The sequence below is a fragment of the Peromyscus eremicus genome, chromosome 1 (genome assembly GCF_949786415.1).
Source record: "Peromyscus eremicus chromosome 1, PerEre_H2_v1, whole genome shotgun sequence".
Classification (NCBI taxonomy): domain Eukaryota; kingdom Metazoa; phylum Chordata; class Mammalia; order Rodentia; family Cricetidae; genus Peromyscus; species Peromyscus eremicus.
In genome coordinates, this window is record NC_081416.1 from 188,007,013 (window position 1) to 188,029,027 (window position 22,015).

The following is a 22,015-nucleotide window of genomic DNA, read 5'->3' on the forward strand; positions in this document are numbered from 1 at the left end:
TTCCTCTATGTCTTTCACATATATACTCTGAGGTTCTAGGAATATTTATCCATGTCAGGTCGAGTTCCATTTCATGGAGTGGACTTTAAATCCAGTCAGACATTGGTTGGTTAAACCCCTGGTATTTATGCCATTATTGTACTTATGTATCATGCAGGCAGGTCATCACTGTAGATCACAAAGTCTGTAGCTGGATTGGTGGTTACAATGTTCCTCTGGTAGAATGCAGAATACCTTCCAGTGCCATGAATGCAAGTCAGTGGTGGTGAAGGCATTAGAGAACACTAGCTTGACTTCTCCATGTTCAATAAAATAATAAGTGGTGTCTTCTGCAATAAAGCCTTAACAGAAACTTGTGTAGAGTAACCCATAGCCTTGGGAATAGCCAATGATGTTTCATAGTTTCCATGGGTCCCCTTTAGCTAATGACTCAACAAGATATGTAACCTGTTCCTGGCATTAGATAAATATTTGGTACAGAAAATGTCTAGCTGGGGCATTGTTGCCCCCTTTATTTGGTGATTCCATTCAGACTTCCTTTACACATGTAAATACTTTAGGAACCTTCCAAGTAGCAGTTTACAAATAGTTTTCAACTGGCCTTGAGTGTGAATTGTCCTTCTAAACACACCCACATTCACCAATCTCTGCCATTCCCTCCCTATTTAATCTTCTATTTCTAGTTTGCCCTGTGTCTCTGTGTAACAGTACGTTCCATTTTCCCTACCATGCTAGATCCTTTCTACCCTGGTCCCTTACTTGTAGCTAGAGTTTTCCTGCCTGGCCCATGGTCAGGGCAAATCTCTCTCACCTGCCAGTCCCACAGCCGCTCAGACCCAACTAAGTAAACACAGAGACTTATATTGCTTACAAACTGTATGGCTGTGGCAGGCTTCTTGATAACTGTTCTTACAGCTTAAATTAATCCATTTCTATAAATCTATACCTTGCCACGTGGCTCGTGGCTTACCAGCATCTTCACATGCTGTTTGTCATCGTGGCGGCTGGCAGTGTCTCTGACTCAGCCTTCCACTTCCCAGCTTTATTCTCCTCCTTGTCCCGCCTATACTTCCTGCCTGGTCACTAGCCAATCAGTGATTTATTTATTGACCAATCAGCAACACATTTGACATACAGACCATCCCACAGCACTTACTACATACTTAACTTCTGTGGTTATTCAGATGATAGCATGCATATCAACGTTTTAAAAGCTAATTGTCACATGTAAAAGAAAACACATATTTGTCTTTTTTTGGGAGAGGGATGGTTCTTCAATACATTCCTCAAGATGATTTTCACTAGTTCCAATATTTACTTGTGGATTTCAGGAATTCCTTAAATAAAGTTTATTTATTATTTTATACCCTGACCACAGTTTCCCCTCCCTCCTCTCATCCAAGCCTTTCCCCCCACCTCACTTCTTCCCCGCCCCCATCCATTCCTCCTACTTTTCTATTCAGAAAGGATCAGGCCTCCAATGGTTATCAACAAATTATGCCATATCAAGTATCAGGAAGACTAAGCACCTCTCCTTGTATTAAGGAAGTCCAGGATAGGGAGTTGGGTCCCAACGCCAACAAAAGTATTAGAGATAGCCCCTGTTGCCACTGTTAGGAGTCCCGCAAGAAGACAAAACTACCCAACTGTCACATATATGCAAAACACCTAGGTCACTACCATGCAGGCTCCCTGATGTTGGTTCAGTCTCTGTGAACTCCTATGATCACAGGTTAGATGTTTTTGTGGGTTTTCTTGTGATGTCCTTGATTGCTCTGGCTCCTATGCTCCTTGCCCTCTCTCTCTGCAGTAGGATTCCCCAAACACAGAACAATGTCTGACTGTGGGCCTCTGGCATTGTTCAGGAATTACTTTTTAAAAAACTTATTGCAACTGAAAAAAAACCCACATAGTTCAAATGTGCTATGATTTCATTATCCATTCCTCAGTTGATGAGGTTCTAGGATGTTTATAATTTCCAACAATTATAAATAGAACAAGAATGAAATGATGAACAAGTATTTGTGTAGCAAGATGCAGAATACTTTGAGTATGTGCCCAAGAATAATATCATTGGATCTTGAAGTAGATAGGTTCACCACCTCATGAGGAATTGTCACATTGGTTTCCATAGTGGCTGCACATGTTTTTACCCCCACAAGCAATCAACAAGTGTTCCCCACTCCTGGAATCTCCTGTCATTTGTATTAATGGTCTTGGACATTCTGACTGATGTAAGAGGAATTTTCAAAGTAGTATTTGTTTGCATTTCTGTGATGGCTAAGGATGATTTCTTTAAGTATTGTTCAGACATTTGTGTTTAATCTTCTGAGATCTCACTGATTAATACTTTACCCCATTTTTAGTTTGGCTATTATTTGCTTGATGTTCTTGTGCATTTGAGATACTAATCCTTAATGTTCAGTTTTCTACCTATATTTGTTGAGTAGACTGAATCTTCTACACTGGTTGTTGCAGAAACCTTTGTCAAAGCCCAGGTGACTATTGCTGTGGGATGGTCTGTATGTCAAATGTGTTGCTGATTGGTCAATAAATAAATCACTGATTGGCCAGTGGCCAGGCAGGAAGTATAGGCGGGACTAACAGAGAGGAGAATTAAGAGAACAGGAAGCTGGGTGGGAGAGACACTGCCAGACGCCACCATGACAAGCCGCATGTGAAGATCCCGGTAAGCCACGAGCCATGTGGCAAGGTATAGATTAATGGAAATGGATTAATTTAAGCTGTAAGAACAGTTAGCAAGAAGCCTGCCATGGCCATACAGTTTGTAACCAATATAAGTCTCTGTGTTTACTTGGTTGGGTCTGAGTGGCTGTGGGACTGGCGGGTGAGAGAGATTTGTCCTGACTGTGGGCTAGGCAGGAAAACTCTAGCTACAGACTATACCCGTGGAACTGAATTATGAGTTTTCCATTTTGCTTTCCCGAAATATTTGTATAATATACAGTCAGCACTGTGATCCTCTGTTACTGTTGCCCTGGGTTGTAAATGGAACACACGCATTATGATACCTCCAGCATTGTTTCCTTTCTTCAGCTTTGCTTGATCTATCTGGAGTCTGATTTTTTATGGGACATTTTGGATTGTTTTTGTCTATGTTTTTTAGTTATGTTTCAATGGAATTTTGATGGAGATTGCATAGGATCTTAGGTTATTTTGTTAATGTAACCAAGTATTAATGTACACATTGATAGTGCAAACCCATCAACATGTCATAGTTTCATCTTCCATTGTCTTCTCTTTCTTTCCTCACTGTTACAAAATCTTCACCATGAAGAACCTTGAGTTCCTTGGTTGCATTTTTCTCAGGTATTTTATTGCGGGAAATTATTGTAAGTGTGGTTGCTTTCTTGACTTCTTTCTCAGTATCATCATTCCTTGTACACAAAAATGATATTTTGTGATCTTGATTTTGTATTCTCCTCTATTCCTGATTGTATACTTTAGGTCTAAGACACACACAGGGAGCGTTGACCACCTCATGTACAAGTTCATACTATCTACTGGTGAAAAAGTTTGACTTCTTTTCTTGATTCATTCCGTTCTTTTTTCTGGGCTTATTGTTTTAGTAGAATATGAGCAAGACTGACTTTTGTGATACATGAATGAGTGTCTTCCCTCCTTTGGTGTTTTTAGGGAAGCTTCTCAGATATCCTCCATTTGATGTAATGCTGGACAAGAGTTTGTCCTGTTCAGACTTCATCCCATTGAGACATTATCCTTCTATCCCTAATGTTTCAGGGATACTGTAGATTATCAGATGCCTTTTCTGCATCTGTTGAGATGATCATGTCATGTCTGCCTTGTCCATTAAAGCTATCTGTGACATTCACTGAGTTTTGGTGTTACACCATCTTTCCAACCCTGGAATAATGCTACCTAGTCTACAGTGGATCTTGTGGATACATACTTGAATTTGGATTGCATGTATTTTCTGGAGAATATTTGGTTTAAGTACATCAGTAATATTTGCCTATAATTGCCTTTTCCTTTCTTCTGTTTTGATGATTTTTTATCTGGTTTTGGTGTCAGGGACATAATGAGTTTTTAAAATATCATTGTTTCTATTACTTTCCTTTCAATTTCTGAGAATTGTTTGAATGACATTCTTGTTGCATTTTCTTTAGGTATCTGTTAGAAAAATTAAACCAAGATGTGGCAAACACCTTAAGCAATTTCTACTCTAAGGATTGAGATTGAAACAGTAATAAAAAACCATCTTCCAACTAAAAACCTAACAGACTAGCAGTAGTCACTACTAGATGCAAATAAATCTACCAATATCTAACACCAATGCTATTAAGCTATTAAATTAGTCCATTCAGTAGAAATGGATGAAGTACCGTCTAAATATAGATATGAAGGCAGTGTCGGTCTCATGTCCAAACAAGATTTATACAAAACAAAACTTATATGATCATTTAATAAAACACTCTTATATCTTTTTGAGACAGGGTCAGTTATGTCTCCCTGGCTATCCTGGAATTCACTATATAGACAAGGTTGGTCTTGAAATCACTAGAGACTGCTTATATCTGCCTCCAGAGTGCTAGGATTACAGACATGCTCCATCATGACCAGCTATTTGTAGATTCTTAATATAGTACTTTAAAACCAATTAAAGAACACCTTAGATTAAATCATTCACAATGATCGTAGGCTTCTTTCCAAAGATGCAACAATGGATCAGGATAAGGAAATCTATAAATGTAATGTATTACATAAATGGTTTAAGAAATGAATCACAGTGTCATCTGGCTAGATGCAAAAAATACTTGGGACAAAAATTCAACCTCTTTTCATATCAAAGAACAAAAGAGAAACCAATAACAGGCTTCCATATTTGAGATCCTAAACATTCCACAGAAAATTATTTACATCAAAATGACAGAATACAAAATTATCACAAAACTCAGTTGCTTCCCTACATACAAAGAACACATTTGCTGAAAAATAAATTAAGAAAACTCCATTCACTATTGCCTCAGAAATATGGTAAAATAAACTTAATAAAATTGAAGAACATCAATAATGAAACTTTAAAATAATGAAGAAACTGAATATATCATTAGTAGATGGGGAAATCTTACACACACACACACACACACACACACACACATATGAATACTCAATATTGTGAAAATGATTCCTTTAAAAAATTAATTGAGAGATCATAAGGGAACAGTATGGTCGAACTGGAATTGGGAAGGAGTGGGAGAGCAATGAAAGAGATACAATGATAAAGGGAAACATCATGGCGATAGCTAGAAACTGAGTACTAGGGAAGTTCCCAGGATTCCACAAGAATACCCCAGCTTCGACTACTAGCAATAGTGGAGAGGGTGCCTGAACTGGCTTACCCCAGTGATCACATCAGTGAATATCATAACTGTCATCATAGAGCATTCATCCGGTAACTAATGAAAGCACTTGTGGAGATCCACAGGCAAGCACCAGGCCAATCTCCAGGACATCAGTTGAAGAGAGGGAAGAGGGATTCTATGAGCAAGGGCATCAAGATCATGATAGGGAAACCTACAGATAAAATCAAACCAAACTAGTGGGACCTCATGAACTTTGCCCAACAACTGTGGAGCCTCCATGAGACTGGACTAGGCTCTCTGCATAAGGCAGACAGTTGTGTAGCTTGATCTGATTAAGGGGTCCCCTGGCAGTAGGATCAGGATCCATCCCTGGTGCAGGAGGTGGGATTTTGGAGCATACTATCTATGATGAAACACCTTTCACAGCCTTGATGCAGGGAGGGAGAGGGCCTTGGACCTGCCTCTACTGAATGTACCAGGCTCTGCTGATTTCCCCATGGAGGACACCTTATTGGAGGACAAAATGAATAGTGGTTTGGGGAGGGGAGAGAACTGGAGGTGTGAGAGGAGGGAAGAGAGGGTGATATGTGGATGGAATGTAAAATTAATAAAAAATTCCTTAACAAAAAAAAGAAACAAGAAAAAGAGGAATAGACGTAAATGTAGTTATCAGAGAATAAAATATTTAGACTTAAAACATCAGACACACACATCTTTTACAGTAGCAGAGATGACCAAGTGTGTAGCCTCTCCATCCCAGTTCTCAAACTTTGACAGCTACCACAGGCAGCTCCTGCCACTATAGCAAGTGAGAAGGGGAGTAAGCAGCCACCACTCTAAGTGATATCCTGGCTTTTTCTGGAGGAAAACACATTTGAAATGCAGACATTCCTTTTTGACTTTGAAGATAGAGATAGATCTGGCCTTTGTAATTTCTAAAAGCCTGTGACTGTGCATGTGTTCAAGTGAGGGAGGACAAAGGACACACCCAAGTACCTCACAGTAGACAGATCTCATACATCCTTCTCCTCACAGCTGCAGAGGTGTGGAGTGATCACATGCAGAGTATCTGAAAGCTTAACTAAATGGCTACATGGATACTCTCCCCACTGAGGAGTGGCACAAATATTAGAGACCCTGCCTCTGCACTAGGAGTCACACACTGATACATGTGACATTAGCAGACTCTGGAAGAGACTTGAATGCACCTTGTGACTACTGAACTCATTGTGGTGGTCTGGAGTGTCTTGTCTTAGGTCACCACTGTCTACCTCACAATGGCACCTGTGAAAAGGAAGGCTGCCTATGGTAGAACAAAGTAAAGAATGCTGTTTTCACTTGGCTTTCAGCCTTGTAAATGGAGGCTAATTGAAAAAAAATTAAAAGTCTCACAGCTTGATAGTGGGAAAAAAGTGATTATTAAAAATCAAAACGTATTTTGCATCAGACCTTGGAGATAAGATTGGGAGAAAGGACGGAAGCTCCCAGCATTGCTCTGCCCATTCACACACCTATCACGCATTATACATCATGACATTTATATGAAAAAATGCAAACACACTTACAGCACATCCAGGGCAAACCTGAAATACTCTTTGTCCACCTGCACTTCACTGCTCTGCACTGCAATAAGGTAAAAGACACAACCTGTCACCACCTCCCCATGCTTGTCTTCATTCTGTTTCATTCTCCAAAAGCACTTGGGGTGAGTGAGGTTGGACATGAGGAGGGGGATGTTCATGAGCCAGAAGAAGAAACGCAGAGTGAGCATCAGGTCCTGCTTCCAAATCTCTAAGCCGGTAGTGTGGTCTGTGGATGCAGAAGAGTTTATCAAATGGATAACCATGTATACACATCTGCTTTTATGTCTGCTGCCTACTGGAGAGATCACTTATGTGGCTGAGATGCCTTGATCTCCAGATGGCTCCACTACCCTGGAGAAATGTGAAGCACTCTCTGTCCTAGGATTCTGCAGCTGATGTCCACAGCAGATGTAAAAAACATGGGTTGGAAAATATATCTGAGGACATCTCAGCCTCAGGTCCTATGACATCAACTCATATCCCTGGGTATTGATGCTCCTGGGAGAAAGCAATGTAGGGCAGATTGGTCCCAGGACAGTGTCAATGAGTTATTTGTTTGAACACCTTTAGAAATGACCTCAGCAGAACGTATCAGAAGACCGACAGTTAGATGTGAAGGTAAAGAATTGAAACGACCCATGACAATCAGAGTTCATGTGGACACACTGTGTGTTCTATTCCCAAGTGCAAATGAGAGAGACTCAGTCTCATGTGTATGGCATCCACCATTCATAGATCATGAGCAGTATGGCCCATGCTACATCAGTCACAGAGACCACATAACCAATCAGTATCCCTGCTCTCCATTGTGTGAAGCTCCAATAATCAGGTCAAATCCACAAATTCCTTGCCTTATACTGTGTCCAGAAATGCCCAGGACATCATTCTCCATGAGAAACTAAGTTGAGTATTTGAGTTAAGAAACATGAACTGCTTCCCTGAAGTCAGTTCCTTCTGATGACCTATTTCTTAAACTTTATCCTTCATTATCTATTCATTTCTGGTTATATTAGAACCCAGTAGTGACTCCAAAGCAGCACTGTATTCAGTAGCTTAGAACCCATTAGTAACTGGGATAAAGCCTGTGTTCAATGTGTAAGCTGTTCTTATTCCATTGTCATGCTCATATATTTTTGGCTGCATTCTAGAATATGTATTGCCAGTGGGAGAGCTCATTGATGAGTGTGGGATGAGGAATCACCTTTAGATGATATGAAATATAAAGCAAACAGCACAAAAGTAGGGCAATTACTTGGTGTGGAGGATGGTAGATGTTATTTAGTACTGGAGATGAGGTACACTGGGCTGGTGTTCTCTGGATCTTGTGGAATATTTAAAAATCAACATTTAACACATGCATGGCCCCCTGATTCTGTGATGAGCTATCTAAGACTGTCTAAGATGTGGATATAGACAGATGTGATGGGAGTAGACATTCATATGAAAATGATAAAATTCATGTTTCAAAATTGAATCTCTATTGATGACAGCAAATAGGATTAATGGTTTCTTTCTACTAATTATTGTTAGTTTTTAAATTAGTGAATAATATAATGGGATTTAGTGTGGGGTTTTCACAGGTGTGCAATATTCCACAAGATTAAATATTCCACAAGATCCAGTGTACTTTACTGGTGATTGCTCCTTTATTACCCACATTTGTCACTCATTTTACTATTGATTTTCTTACTCAGCACACGTAGCTGCCTTCTGAGTTCACTTCATATGTATGTGTGTGTGTGTTCCATATGAGAGAATATGTGGTAAATTTGCACAATAGAGTGTTACTCTGCTGTTTAAAAAATGACATCATCAGCTGGGCTGGGCAATGGTGGTGCATGACTTTAATCCTAGCACTCAAGAGGCAGAGGCAGAGGGATCTCTGTGAGTTTATGGCCAGCAAGGTCTACAGAGCAAGTTCCAGGACAACCAGAGATACACAGAAAGACCCTGTCTCAAAAAACAAAACAAAAAAAATGGCATCATGAAATTTACAGGCAAATGTATAGAACTAGAAAAAAAAACATCTTGAGTGAGATAATCTAGGCCCAGTATGACAAATATGGTATGTATCACTTATTTGTGGGTATTAGCCATTAGATAAATGATAACCACCTTATAATCCATAGACCCAGAGAGCTTAGGTATAGAAGAAGGCTTTGGGAGAATGCATGAATCTTTCAAGGGGAGAAATAGAATAGATTTTTAATGGGTGGACTGGGGTTTGAGGGACAGAAATGGGGTGTCAAGTGGGTGGGGTAAAGAGAAATCGGGTTAAGGAAGGGAATCTGGGGCGAGACAGCTGGAATTGAGGAGCAGTTGATGGATGGTATAGAAATCTAGTGCATTGAAGACTTCCTAAAATATATAAAGGGGATCCTAATGAGGTCTCCTGATAATGAGGGAGATTGAGTCCCTACTGGTTTGGCCATATCTTGTTACTAAACAATGTAACAAAAATCTTTTTTAATATTTACTTTATTGTGGGTGTGACATTGAATTTGCAATATCCCCTCGGTATGCTGAAAGTCATACAGACCTGCTCAGCTCATTATTCACTCTTTAGTTAAAAATTTTGGACTTTCTAACCATTATAGTTTCATCCAGTGGAAATAACAATAATTTTATTTTTTCCCTTCACAATCAAATTTTCTTTTCATTGCCTGATTAAACTAGAGTGTTGGGTAAAAGTGGAGATAATGGGAATTCAGGTTCTTTTCCCAATTATTTCAAGTTGTTTGTTGTTAACATTTGATCATTTAGCATGATAATTTTTCTGGTTGGTGTTTTATGAAAGACTAAGATATCACACTCTTAATATGGTATGAGTTCTAAAATTATATTTTTTAATTTGTGTGTATGTGTGTGTGTGTGTGTGTGCATGCACGCATTTGTGTGTAAATACAGACACTTAAAGTGTGGATGTGGAAGTCAGAGGGTAGTTCTCAGAATCTATTCTCTCCTGTCACTGTGGGATCCTGGGGTTGGTCTCAGAGCCTCAGGTCTATCTGTGTCTCTTGTCACTGAGATGTCTTGCTGGTCTTGGTATAAGATTTTAGTACATCTGCTGTTGTTACTAAGAATTGAAGTTGATCAGGTAAGATGGCGGTTTAGAAGCCATCCTAGAACAACCAATTGATTATAGTTGGGGAAACAAAGAGAATAGGAATATTTCAACACTCCATCAGCTGCTTCTCCAGTCCCTAGGCTATAATTACTCAATATCCCAGTATCCACAGTGTCAGCACTCATTGCCAACAATAGTCTGAAAATATTTAATGGAAAAATCCCAGATATAAGTCATTCATAATTTCTAAGTTACTGTCATTTTAGGTGGAATGATAAAATACTGTGTCTTTTCATTCTTTCTTGCTTGAGACTGAATAACTTTGTCCAACATGTCCATATTGGACAAACTACCCACTAATTAGCATCTTGGCTGTCAGACTGACAGTCATGGCATCTGAATGCTTATGTTCATGTAACACTTACTTCAAGTTTTTATTTGAGAAAAAGCAGGGTGGCTGGACGTTTCCATGTCTTTTCATCTAGTCCTCAAGTTCTTTTATGTGGTTATATTTGTAGATATTCTGTTCTGAGAATTCTAATTCCACTCATAAAGCAAAGTATTTAAAGCTACATAATATTTATATTAGGATTTTTACTGAAAAATTAAGAAAACCAAGGTCTCCATTTTACATTTGATTTAATTCTTTTTTCTTTTTTTCCATTTTTTTAATTAAGAAATTTTCTACTCACCTGACATACCACCCACAGATCCCACCTCCTCCCTCTTCCCAACCCCACAGCTCTCTCTCCTCAGCCATGCCCCATCTCCACATCTTAGAAATCAAGGTCTCCCGTGGGAAGTCAGCAGAGCCCGGAATACCAACCCCAGGCAGGTCCAAGCCACTCCCTGCTACACCAAGCCTGCACAAGGTGCTACACCACAGGCACTGGGCTCCCAAAAGCCTGCCATGAACCAGGGATGGATCCCGATCTCCCCACCTCACCCCCGTGCCCCCCAAACAGTTTGAGCTAAACAACTGTCTCCCATGGGGTCTCTACAGTCATTAGTCCACAGTTCATGGGTCTCCACTAGTGTGGCAGGTCATCTCTGCATGTCTCCCCATCATGATCTCAACGTCCCCCAGCCCTCGGAATCCCTCCTCTCTCCCATGACTGGATTCCCAGAGCTCAGCCTGGCCCCGGGCTGCGGATCCCTGCATCTGCCTCCATCAGTCACTGGATAAAGGCTCTATGATGACAGCTAGGGTATTCACTTGACTGGTCACCAGAGTAGACCAGTCCAAGCACTCCCTTGATCACTGCCAGCAGTCCAAAGTGGGGTCATCCCTGTGGATTCCTAAGAGCTTCCCTGGCACTCTGCCTCTCTTCCCACTCCCATGATGTAGGGCAAGGAATGGCTAGACTGCAGCCCATGGCTTTGGAGAGGCTAGCTGACAGTGAGGGACACATGGATAGCCCAGCGAAGTAGAAGTGGATGGGACCTGCAGGAGCCGGCTGGGGATCAGGGTGGTGGTGGTGGTGGTGGTGGTGGTGGTGGTGGTGGCTGAGGGCAAGGAATTAGGGGTGAGAACAAAAGAAAATGGGAGGGTCCAGCTGGAGCAGGGAGGGAGTGGGAGAGCAAGGGAGGAGATTACATGGTGACCTGAAACTTTAAAGGAATTCATGAATGAGAAAATTGTTTCTGGTAAAAATAAACCCAATAATTTAATATTACTAACTAGAATCTATGCCTTATATAAAATTCAAAATACAGATAATTAAACTAATACCTCATCTTTTATTGAAAATTCAAAATTACTGATTGTCTTCTCTTAGAATTGAAGTTTAAATTTTTCTCCAGATGGACTTCACTTTCTAATTAATAATGTTATGTTGTATGATGTGGTGTTCTGTGGGTTTTGCTTTTTTTGCATATGTCTACATATTTTTATTGAGTTTCAATTTTATATAATATTTCAATTAACTCTTGGAGTATATAATGCCTCATATTTCCATCATACTCACCACCAAGTCCTCCCCAACCCAGCACTCAACTCCCCATAGCTCCAGTATTTTATCCTCCATATTTTATGTAAGCCACTGTGCCATAAGTGTTGCCCATATACTAATGGCTATGAGGTCATTTATTACAACATGGTTGATCTAGCAGGTGCCATACCTTTATTAAAAACTGATTCTCCTTCTTCTGGAAGCTTTCACAGTTCAGTAGTTTCTCAGTTAGCCATGGGGATTAAGGAGCCACTCCCATCTCTATTCTTGGTTAAATATATTGCTCATCTACAGGCTTTGTTCTGGCAAACACAGTGGTATTAGTTCATGAGTACCGCAGTCCTATTTTGTACAGAAGATATTGCTTTGATCAGGTGATACCTAACCTCTGATTTTTGAAAACCTGTTCTTGTCTTCCTTCATGGTGGTCCCTGAGCCTATGTCAGTGGGTTGATATATATTTCCAGATGTGGCTGACCATTCTACTGTCACTTATTCTCTGCACTCTGATGACTTCTGGGTGTCTGTGTTAATGACTGTCCACTGCACAAATGTGCTTCTCTAATGATGTCTAGAGTTGCACTAACCAGGGGATATGGAGATATGAATTTAGAGGACTGTTTGATACCATGTTCACTTAGATAATTAATAGGAGTGATTCCCCTTGGGGATCTTGGCCAGATTATTTCACCATGAATGTCTGTCTGTCTACTGAGCACACCTTTAATCCAATAAGAAAGTAATTGGTTACCAACATAACATTTGTGCCACTACTGCAGATAAGGCATATCCTGCCTTGACAGTTGTTATCATATTTAGCCTGTGAGGGTTACTTTCATTTCTATCTTGATGAGTTTGATTTTAATTCATCATTATATCAATTTAAATTTTCTAATAAAAGAATAAAATCAAATACTAAAAAAATCCACAACCCCTCAACTATGTGTGAGAATCATGAAACAATTACCCTTTCCATGATAAAATTGCTTACTTTCTTGATATCTTTGAAGCCTTATATGTGTAACCACAGTTACTATTCATTCATGTATGTAACAAGTGATGTCTAGGAGCTAGTCACGTTTGTCTTCTCACACTGATAAATGAACTTGGATTCAGGATACATATGACTGAACATAGAACGTATTATGAAGTTCTGAGAGCTAAAGTTAAACAGCTAATTTCAGACTCCAAACAGGAATGCAACAACATCAACAAACGCCTCATATTGTATTGAAGGAATTGTATAAAGGCATTTTGTTCTTAAAATCAACCTTTCATGAATTCACCCATTTATTTACTGATATTCTTTTTTTCAGTATGATTGTAACACAGAATTAAAAATTTGTATCTTCTTACAAAAGATGTATATACCCTATGATCCTGGAACATTGAGGATAAAATGGTTTGACTGTGTCTTTTATACTCTGAAATGGATGGAGAAAGAAATGTCTCTTGGAATCCTCTACAGACAACCTTAGACACCCTTGCATTGTTGTTACAACACTTTATTCTTTATCTAAGCTGTAATTTATTAAAGAATCCAAACAATATGAAGCCCGTGCACAGTTTACATATTCTAACTTGATTACTTCAAAAACAATCAATTTCTAAAGAAGAATTACAAGGTATCAGGGTTAGGTTATTATTAAAACCTGTGGTGAGACACAATAATCTTCCATAAGGTACAGGAAACTGGATGCAAGGTGACAGTTAATGCTGAGTGGTTTTCAGAATAAGAACCCTCTCACCATCTGTGCACAATGATCTACAGAGAAGCTGCTGTAGTGTTCACTAGGGGAGGAATACCATCTGCATTTTGTTTTATTGTTCTGCAAAAGAGCCAAAGTAAACTTTTACCATCGTATCATGGAAAAATGTGAAATTATGATGACATTTATGCATTTATTTTTCAGGTAAAATTCCTCAAACCCTTCTGTAATATCTACTCTCAACCATATTGTCATTGGTTTAAGAATATTTTAAATATCCTCTACTAAAGTGAGACTAGAGGATTCCCTGTACGAAATAAGTTGTTGTCTTTTAAAGAAGGAGACTGCACTTTCAGCTGTGCTTACAGATAATTGAAGACAATAGTTGAAGAAATGCCAGTGATAGTTACCATGTGCCCACAATAACACCCACTTCAATTTCTGCTTGTATATTACAATATCAGTGAACGGGGTAAAATTATTTAACCTATATTAATTTATCACTATTAAGCAAAGACCATTTTATACACAGTGATTCACCTCCTTTGCTGTGCAGAGTTTCCAATGTGAGCACATTTGCACTAAAATGCATCAAGTCTACAGTGTCATAGTAGAGTAGTAGACAAAACTTACCCCTGTGCTTTTGGAAACACAGTCTTTCTCCTGACAATTTTGCTATGTGTTTGGGGGGAAAACCACAGTGATCCTTCTAAACTATTACCTCTCTAAATATCAACATGTTCTCCACAAAAAGTCAGTAGTAAGTTGACCCAGTCCTCTAGGTATAGGGAACTACCATGACTATATATTGATAGAGTAAGTAACCTTATAGAATAAAGCAATAAAATAGAGCAAAGTTCAGATACAAGTAAGAATCTTGATTTCTGCACTGAAATATAATTGTTGTTGTAGAACAGTTCTGTCCTGGTGGCTGCTTCACAAATTACCACTCTGAGGCTTAAGATTATTTATAAATGTTTGGCCAATAGCTCAGGCTTCTTATTAACTAGCTCCTACATTTTAAATTTACCCATATTCCTTATTTACACACTGCCAAGTGGCAGTACCATTATTAGCATGGCAGTTTGATCTCTTGCTCCCTCAGTGTCTGGCTGGTGACTCCAGACTCTGCCATTTTTCGTCCCATCATTATTACTTTGGCTCTCCCACCTAACTCTATCCTGTTTGGGTATTGGCCAGTCAACTTCTTTATTAAACCAATGAGAGTAATACATATTCACAGTGTATAGGATTATTCCAGAGCAGTTGATTTGGAATTTTTGCATTCATTAGGATCACTGGTTTTAGCAAAAATGAGACATAATTTTTATAGAGTGTGGCATGGTTATATTATTGGTTACATCAGCATGCATGTATATAAGGACTATTGTATGTCTCCTCCAGACCAAGGCAAAGAAAACTAACATTGATTGTCTTCCTTTGTAGAGAACATGGTGTCCTCATATTGTGACTTGTCCATGCTTAGCATAGGTCTTTTCTGGCCTTCCCCTATTCACCTACAATGGCATCCTCTGGTGTATCATGCTTGCATCATCTTCAATGTCTTTCAAATTAGCTTCTTCTTATTCTACACTTGTTGCTAAATCCACAGGTGAATTTCATGCCTTGGATGGGCTCTGTGCAATATTGGATGAAATCTCGGTGCCTGTGAAGGTCTTAAAACAAATTTTGCAGTGGATATCGCTCTGTAGGCCCTGAACGTGTTGCTCTGATTGGTTAATAAATAAAGTGCTGATTGGCCAGTAGCCAGGCAGGAATTATAGGTAGAAAAATGAGAGAGGAGAATTCTGGGAACAGGAAGGCTGAGTCAAGAGTTGCCAGCCAGACACAGAGGTAGCAAGATATGAAGATACCAGTAATCCATGAGCCATGTGGCAAGTTATAGATTTATAGAAATGGGTTAATTTAAGATGTAAGATCTCTCTAGCAAGAAGCCTGAGCCATTTGGCCATACAGTTTTAATTAATATAAGCCCTTGTGTGTTTCTTTGGGTCTGAGTGGCTATGGGCCCAGGCAGGACTGGAGAAAACTCCAGCTACAAAATTTTTTGTCTTGTTCTTTCTGAATGAAGGGACTTGGATGCAGAGACTATAGAGAGAAAATATCCCAGAATTCCACAGGATAGGGAAGAGTTGGGTGTGAAAGGAATTGGCATTATTTGAAAGACAAATTCAGTCATGAATAAGATTGTATACACACATGCACACATACAGAAGAGCTACATGCATACAACCTGGAAACTAGGGTCATCTCAACCAGACTCATGGCCTTGTGATGATATTAGTAATTTAAGAAATAAAGCTACAGGCGGTGGTGGCGCACACTTTTAATCCCAGCACTCGGGAGGCAGAGGCAGGCGGATCTCTGTGAGTTCGAGGCTAACCTCTACAGAAACTCTGTCTCAAAAAACCAAAAAAAAAAGAGAGAGAGAGAGAGAGAGAGAGAGAGAGAGAGAGAGAAGAAATAAAGCTTGCCTGAAGATCAGAGGACAGATCCACTCAGTGTTAAACATAGAGGTCAGGCAGTGGTGGCACACACCTTTAATCCTAGCACCCGGCAGGCAGAGATCAGTCTGGACTCTGTGAGTTCACGGGATAGAGAGACCAATTCAACACAATAGAAGTTAAATATGGGAAACCCACAGACAACCTGATGTCAGATGGAAAAGAACATGAAGCAACACCACTGAAGTCAGGAATAGGACAGAGATGCCCACTCTCTCCACTCCTTTACAGAACTGTAGTTGGAGTACTACCTGGAGCAATAAGGCAAGAGAAGAAAGTCAAAGAGGGCACAGAGAGAAAAAGAAGTCAGTCTATCCATATTTGTTAATGAGATGATGCTATATATTAGAGATGCCAAAAGTTTTCCAGAAAAAATCTAGAAATGATCAACTGATTCAGCAATTTGGGCAGATAGAGAATCAACTTGTTCAAATAAATATCTTTTCTATACATCAAAACAAATGCACAGAGAAGAAATTCATAAACGTACTCCCATTCACAAGAGTCTCAAAACTATCTAGTAATAAATCTAACCACAAAAGTGAAGGTACTCTACAATGAAAACTTTAAACCTCTTAAGAAAGAGACAGAGAAACACAATAAAAAACAGACATTCCATGCTCATGGATTAGTAAAATTTACATTGTAAAAATCACCATTTTACCAAAAGCGATATTGTCACTGCAATACCAATCAATATCCACATCTCCCTCTTCACAGAAACAGAAAAATATTATCCTAAAATTCATATGGACCCCAGACAAAGACAAAAGACCCCAGACAGTCCAAATAATTCAGAACAAAGAAACAATATTGAGGTATTATTTTCCAGATCTTATAAAATATAGAGCCATAGTAATAAAAATATTATTCACTGGCAGTACAACAAATATACTGGACAAAGATGTCACAAACATATGCTGGAGAAAAAACAAACATCTTCAACTAATAGTGCTGAGAAAACTGGATGCCCACATACAGAAGAATGAAGTTAGACTATTGTCTGTCACCTACATAAAAACAAACTCCAAATTGATTAGAGACCTAAACTTGAAACTTCTAGAAGGATGCATGGACAGTAGCCCATATGATATTCATATAGGAAAGGGCTTTCTGAAAGGCCTCCATTAGCACAAGAATAATAGCCAACAGCCTACAAGTGGGATTTCATAAAACTAAAGCTTCTGCATGGCTAAAGGAAAAATCCACCAGATGAAAAGGAGGCCCACAGTATGGCAGAGAATCCTTGCCAGGTATATATCTGACAGAGAATTTAATATACAGAATATACAAAGAACCCAAGAAACAATGAGTCAAAAAGAGAAAGAATGACCAATTCAAAAATGTCATTGGAATTGGCCTGGAAACAGTACAGAGAGTTACAAAAAGAAGAAAAAATGGCCAGGAAACCTCCAAAAAGATCATCATTCTTAGCTATCAGGGAAATGCAAATCAAAAGTTTTTTGATAATTCATCTTACTTCAGTCACAATGGCAAAGATTAACAAAACAGTGAAGAACAAATATTAGGGGTAGTACAATTCTGTTCAAGCCATGGAATCCTCAAGTAGTGGAGGTAGGGTGGGAGGCAGACTCCTGCAGCTAGATTGTTAAGGTAGAGGAGAGCAAGAAGGATAGTGAACCTCACTTAGCTGTGTCCTTGTCCAGTAATACTGATTCTTCACTATCAAGGAAAAGTCATTGTTTGCACAATGATTCACATTCTATGTTGTGCATAGTTTTCATTGTGGTCACCATTACATTAACATGCATCATGGCTACAGTGCCACACACACACAGTGGAGTCACTGACTTAACTGATCCCCGTGCTTTTGAAAACAGAGCCCTTCTCCTAAAGTCTTGACTCAGTGTTTGGAGGGATAAAAACCTAGATGTATTTCTAAGGTATTACATTTCTTTATGACACTATGTACTCAGACTCAGATAATTAGTGGGAGGACACAGTGTTCTAGGTTTAGGGGTGTTATGACAATATGCCAATTTATTGCTTCATGGTTCATAAAAGAATATTACAGAAAGTCAAAGTTAAGATTCAAAAAGGAAACTCGATTTCTGCATTAACATGAAGATGATCATTTGGAAATCCACTCAGTACAAGAATTAGTTTCATTAGAAAGAGACACAAAATGTTTCAAGTGGTACACAGACATCATGTTGGGGTTCAGACATTATCTGTAGAAGATGATTCTGTGATTCATGGAAACATGGAAAACTAAACTAGGATTGAGAGTCTCAGTTCTACAGAACATGGTGTCTGCTATTGTGACTTGGTCAGACCTGCCATGGGCCCTTTATGGCCTGTTTCCCTCTTATCTACCATGGCATCATCTGGTGTAAAAAAGTTTATATCACCAGAAATGACTTTCCCATGAGCAGTCTCTTGGTTCACACTTGTGGCAGAATCCACTAAGGCAATTTCATGTCTAGGGACTGGTTCTCTGTGGTCTTGGATGAAATACTGCCTGTGGCTGGAGAAGATCCTAAAAGCTATATTTGTGCATATTGTTTGTTATTATGAAAGCAGGGCCTCAGATTCAATGCCTGAGGGAAGAAATTATTGGATAATTCCACATGGGAGTGAAGACCTCTGTCAGAAAGGACTTGGGATGATTCAAGGGATAGCTGCAGTCATCAATAAAATTATAAGCAAACACATACACACATGAGGTATGTACATACATGCTGGACCTTGCAGAGTCCACCTTATCATACTCAGGAAGGGCCAGATACTTTGTTAAAATGCTGTTCTCTTGGATTTTCATCTCTTCCCTTCTGCAGATTCCTATTCTTGTGTGCTCCTACAGAAGCAGCAGTGAGTGCTTAGTCAGAATCAACTATCGTTTAACTGGTAAAGGAAATGTGGTGATTGTTGGATTTTTCCCTGCTTTTAATGCCTACCCAATCAACAAAACAGTTGAAAGGAGAATGACTGTATTTAGCAGAGATTATATGATTGAGTGAGTCCTTTATTCATTTCTTCCTTTTCAAGGTTTGGGATTCATATGCCTTAGGTGAAATACAGATTCAAGCATTATTATTCCCTCTTTACCCCACTAAGAAGTTTCCTCTCTTCCATTCTTAGATCTTTCTGCAGTGCTGTCTTCCTAGTGGCTCATCTGGTTTTTCAAAACGGAAGAAGGAATTTGGGTTTTATTCTTTTCCCTTTCCACAGTAGACACTGGGAATTTCCCCCATATTCTCTGCCATGCCTGTAACTCCTTAGGATTTGGATGTTTGCAATGATAGAGCTCTGCAAGAGAAAGATTATATAATAGAGGACTGACAGACTATTTGAAGGGACTCTAAAATCTAGCTGTGCCCCTGTGAGAAGGGATGATGTCACTGATGTTAATAGCAGCAATTTCCTTGTATGATACTGGAGTGACAATTTGTCAGTGTTTGTTGATGAAGATTTGGGAGCAGGGATGTCAGCATTAGACACTGGAACCTACTCTCTGATTTAGAATAGCCTTCATCTGTCTCAGATTCTTTTATCTGATATTAGTATGTAAATTCTTTGATAACTTAAGATGTTTTCCTGTTTCCTGCATATATATCCAATGTGTTTTTGATCGTTGCTATGAATGTGTTTCTGTGCACACATTGACTGTGATGGGGCTTCTGAAAGATTTTTCTAGGCATTCTCAAAGATGCAAGATTAAGACATAGTGTCAGACAAGTCTGCTTGAGTATCTTAGGTCCTGATAAGAGAAACAGTCATGTGTGTTGGGGTTTAAAAGAAGTCAGGTGTGTTTTATCCCGGGCTGACATGTCCATAGCTATAGGTAACCACACAATAAGTATTTGAAAATGAGAAATGCAGCTTATACTCAAGTCTGAACTCAACAAAGGCAACATGGAAATATATATTCGGGAATTAAGTTGGTGGCAATTGGTGGTAAATCACCTAAAATAAACATAGGACTGAGGATGGATATTTTTCTATATGACATTACTGTCTGCTAAAATGTGACTGTGGAGTAAGTCATCAATTCAGCAGTGAAACAGGACAAATGTTCAAGTGTGTTATGTCATTTGACATGAAGAATATTGTTATATGCTTTACTCTTAAACGGACCTACTGAAGGCAGCTGGGGAAATTTAAAAGTTGGCATCTAGATAAAATATTCTGTAGATGAGTCTGCTGGCTCTAGGAATTTTTGCTTGCTTCATGTAAGGTTACACCTCTGTATGATCTCTCAGACATTTGATCCTGCATGCTAGAAGGAGACTCTTTTGCTTTACAGCAGATGGTGTCCCTGTTCCTCCCTGTTCCTCCTCTTCTCCTCTGCTTTCCAATCTCAGTAGCTCAGGCACCTCTCTGCATCAGCCTGAGTCCCTCTTCAGGTTGTACAGCAGCAACCCCATACATGCAAAGATCACACATGTAATTAAATGAGCTCTGTGTGGCTGGCTTGCTTAATATGTACAAGAACAGAGTGCTGTGTCAATGTGATTTGATATCTTATGAAGTCAGAAAGAAACTAAAATAAACTTATAAAAGCAATAAGCAATTAACATATTTGATTAGACAAGCCATTTTCAATTTATACTTTTCATAGAGAGTGAGACACATGCAAGCATATCTACTTCAAGGCTCACAGCTGATTTCATGCTTTTTTTTTTTAAGATTTATTTATTATGTATACAGTGTTATGTCTGCAGGCCAGAAGAGGGCACCAGATCTCATTACGGATGGTTGTGAGCCACCATGTGGTTGCTGGGAATTGAACTCAGGACCTCTGGAAGAGCAGTCAGTGCTCTTAACCTCTGAGCCATCTCTCCAGCCCCGATTTCATGCTTTTGATAAAATTTTTTTACATAGGTGTGAGAAACCATGTGTGCAATTTGAAAGGGAGGTTTTTGTCTTTCTCCAGTTAAATTTCCTCATTGTGGCTGCATAAATATATTTATCTTAATGACCATAACTACAAAAGACCATAAGTTGTGCAGCAAACACTATTTTCTATGACACTAATATTTTGTGGTCTAATTTTCTACTTGGATTATACTTTGTTGTTCAAATTAGGAAGATGGTAAATGAATATTTGATAGGTAGAGAATAGTGTCTAATAGGTGCAAAGTATGTCTACCATTTGATTAAACCATATCAATCTACAAAAGCATATGATTATGCAAACTATAGAATCTTTTATTCATTGTAATTAATTTTCCTACAAAAAGTAATAATGACACTTTCTCTCACTTTGTATGCAAGTGCTTCTCCTTAACACTAACTTAAAAATACAGCTGACTTAGTTATGTCCAAGTTGCATTTTGTCACTTATATGTGCATTAGTACATTAATAACTTGAGACAATTTATGTATTAGAAGAATATGGCCGGGCGGTGGTGGCGCATGCCTTTAATCCCAGCACTCGGGAGGCAGAGCCAGGCGGATCTCTGTGAGTTCGAGGTCAGCCGGGGCTACCAAGTGAGTTCCAGGAAAGGTGCAAAGCTACACAGAAAAACCCTGTCTTGAAAAAATCAAAAAAAAAGAAAAGAATATGAAAAGTCAGAAATTTAAGATTTTTTCTGTCTTGCTGTGGAATATATTTTTTTTAAATATTCAATATACATAAACTTTTTTTTTTAAATTTTTATTTTGCAATACAATTAAGTTCTACATACAGGCACAGATTCCCTTGTTCTCCCCCCTCCCGCCCCCCTCACCTTCCCCCCAGCCCGCCCCCCATTCCAATCTCCTCCAGGGCAAAGCCTTCCCCACAGACTGAGATCAACCTGGTGGACTCAGTCCAGGTAGGTCCAGTCCCCTCCTCCCAGGACGAGCCAAGCGACCCAGCATAGGCCCCA

At 39.2% G+C, this 22,015-nt stretch overlaps 1 protein-coding gene and 1 pseudogene across 5 annotated transcripts in view; one reads left to right on the forward strand and one right to left on the reverse strand.

Annotated features, from left to right (window-relative positions):
• Positions 1-7,145, reverse strand: part of LOC131894336 (vomeronasal type-2 receptor 116-like) — a 30,057-nt gene extending 22,912 nt beyond the window's left edge. For all 5 annotated transcript variants that reach the window (XM_059244591.1, XM_059244612.1, XM_059244598.1 and 2 more), the window contains exon 1: positions 6,911-7,145. In XM_059244591.1, the coding sequence (XP_059100574.1) occupies positions 6,911-7,116 (206 nt within the window). In that variant the 5' untranslated portion in view covers positions 7,117-7,145. The remainder of the gene's footprint in view (positions 1-6,910) is intronic.
• An 11,795-nt stretch (positions 7,146-18,940) lies between these two features.
• LOC131903556 (vomeronasal type-2 receptor 116-like) overlaps positions 18,941-22,015 on the forward strand; it is a 31,375-nt pseudogene continuing 28,300 nt past the window's right edge.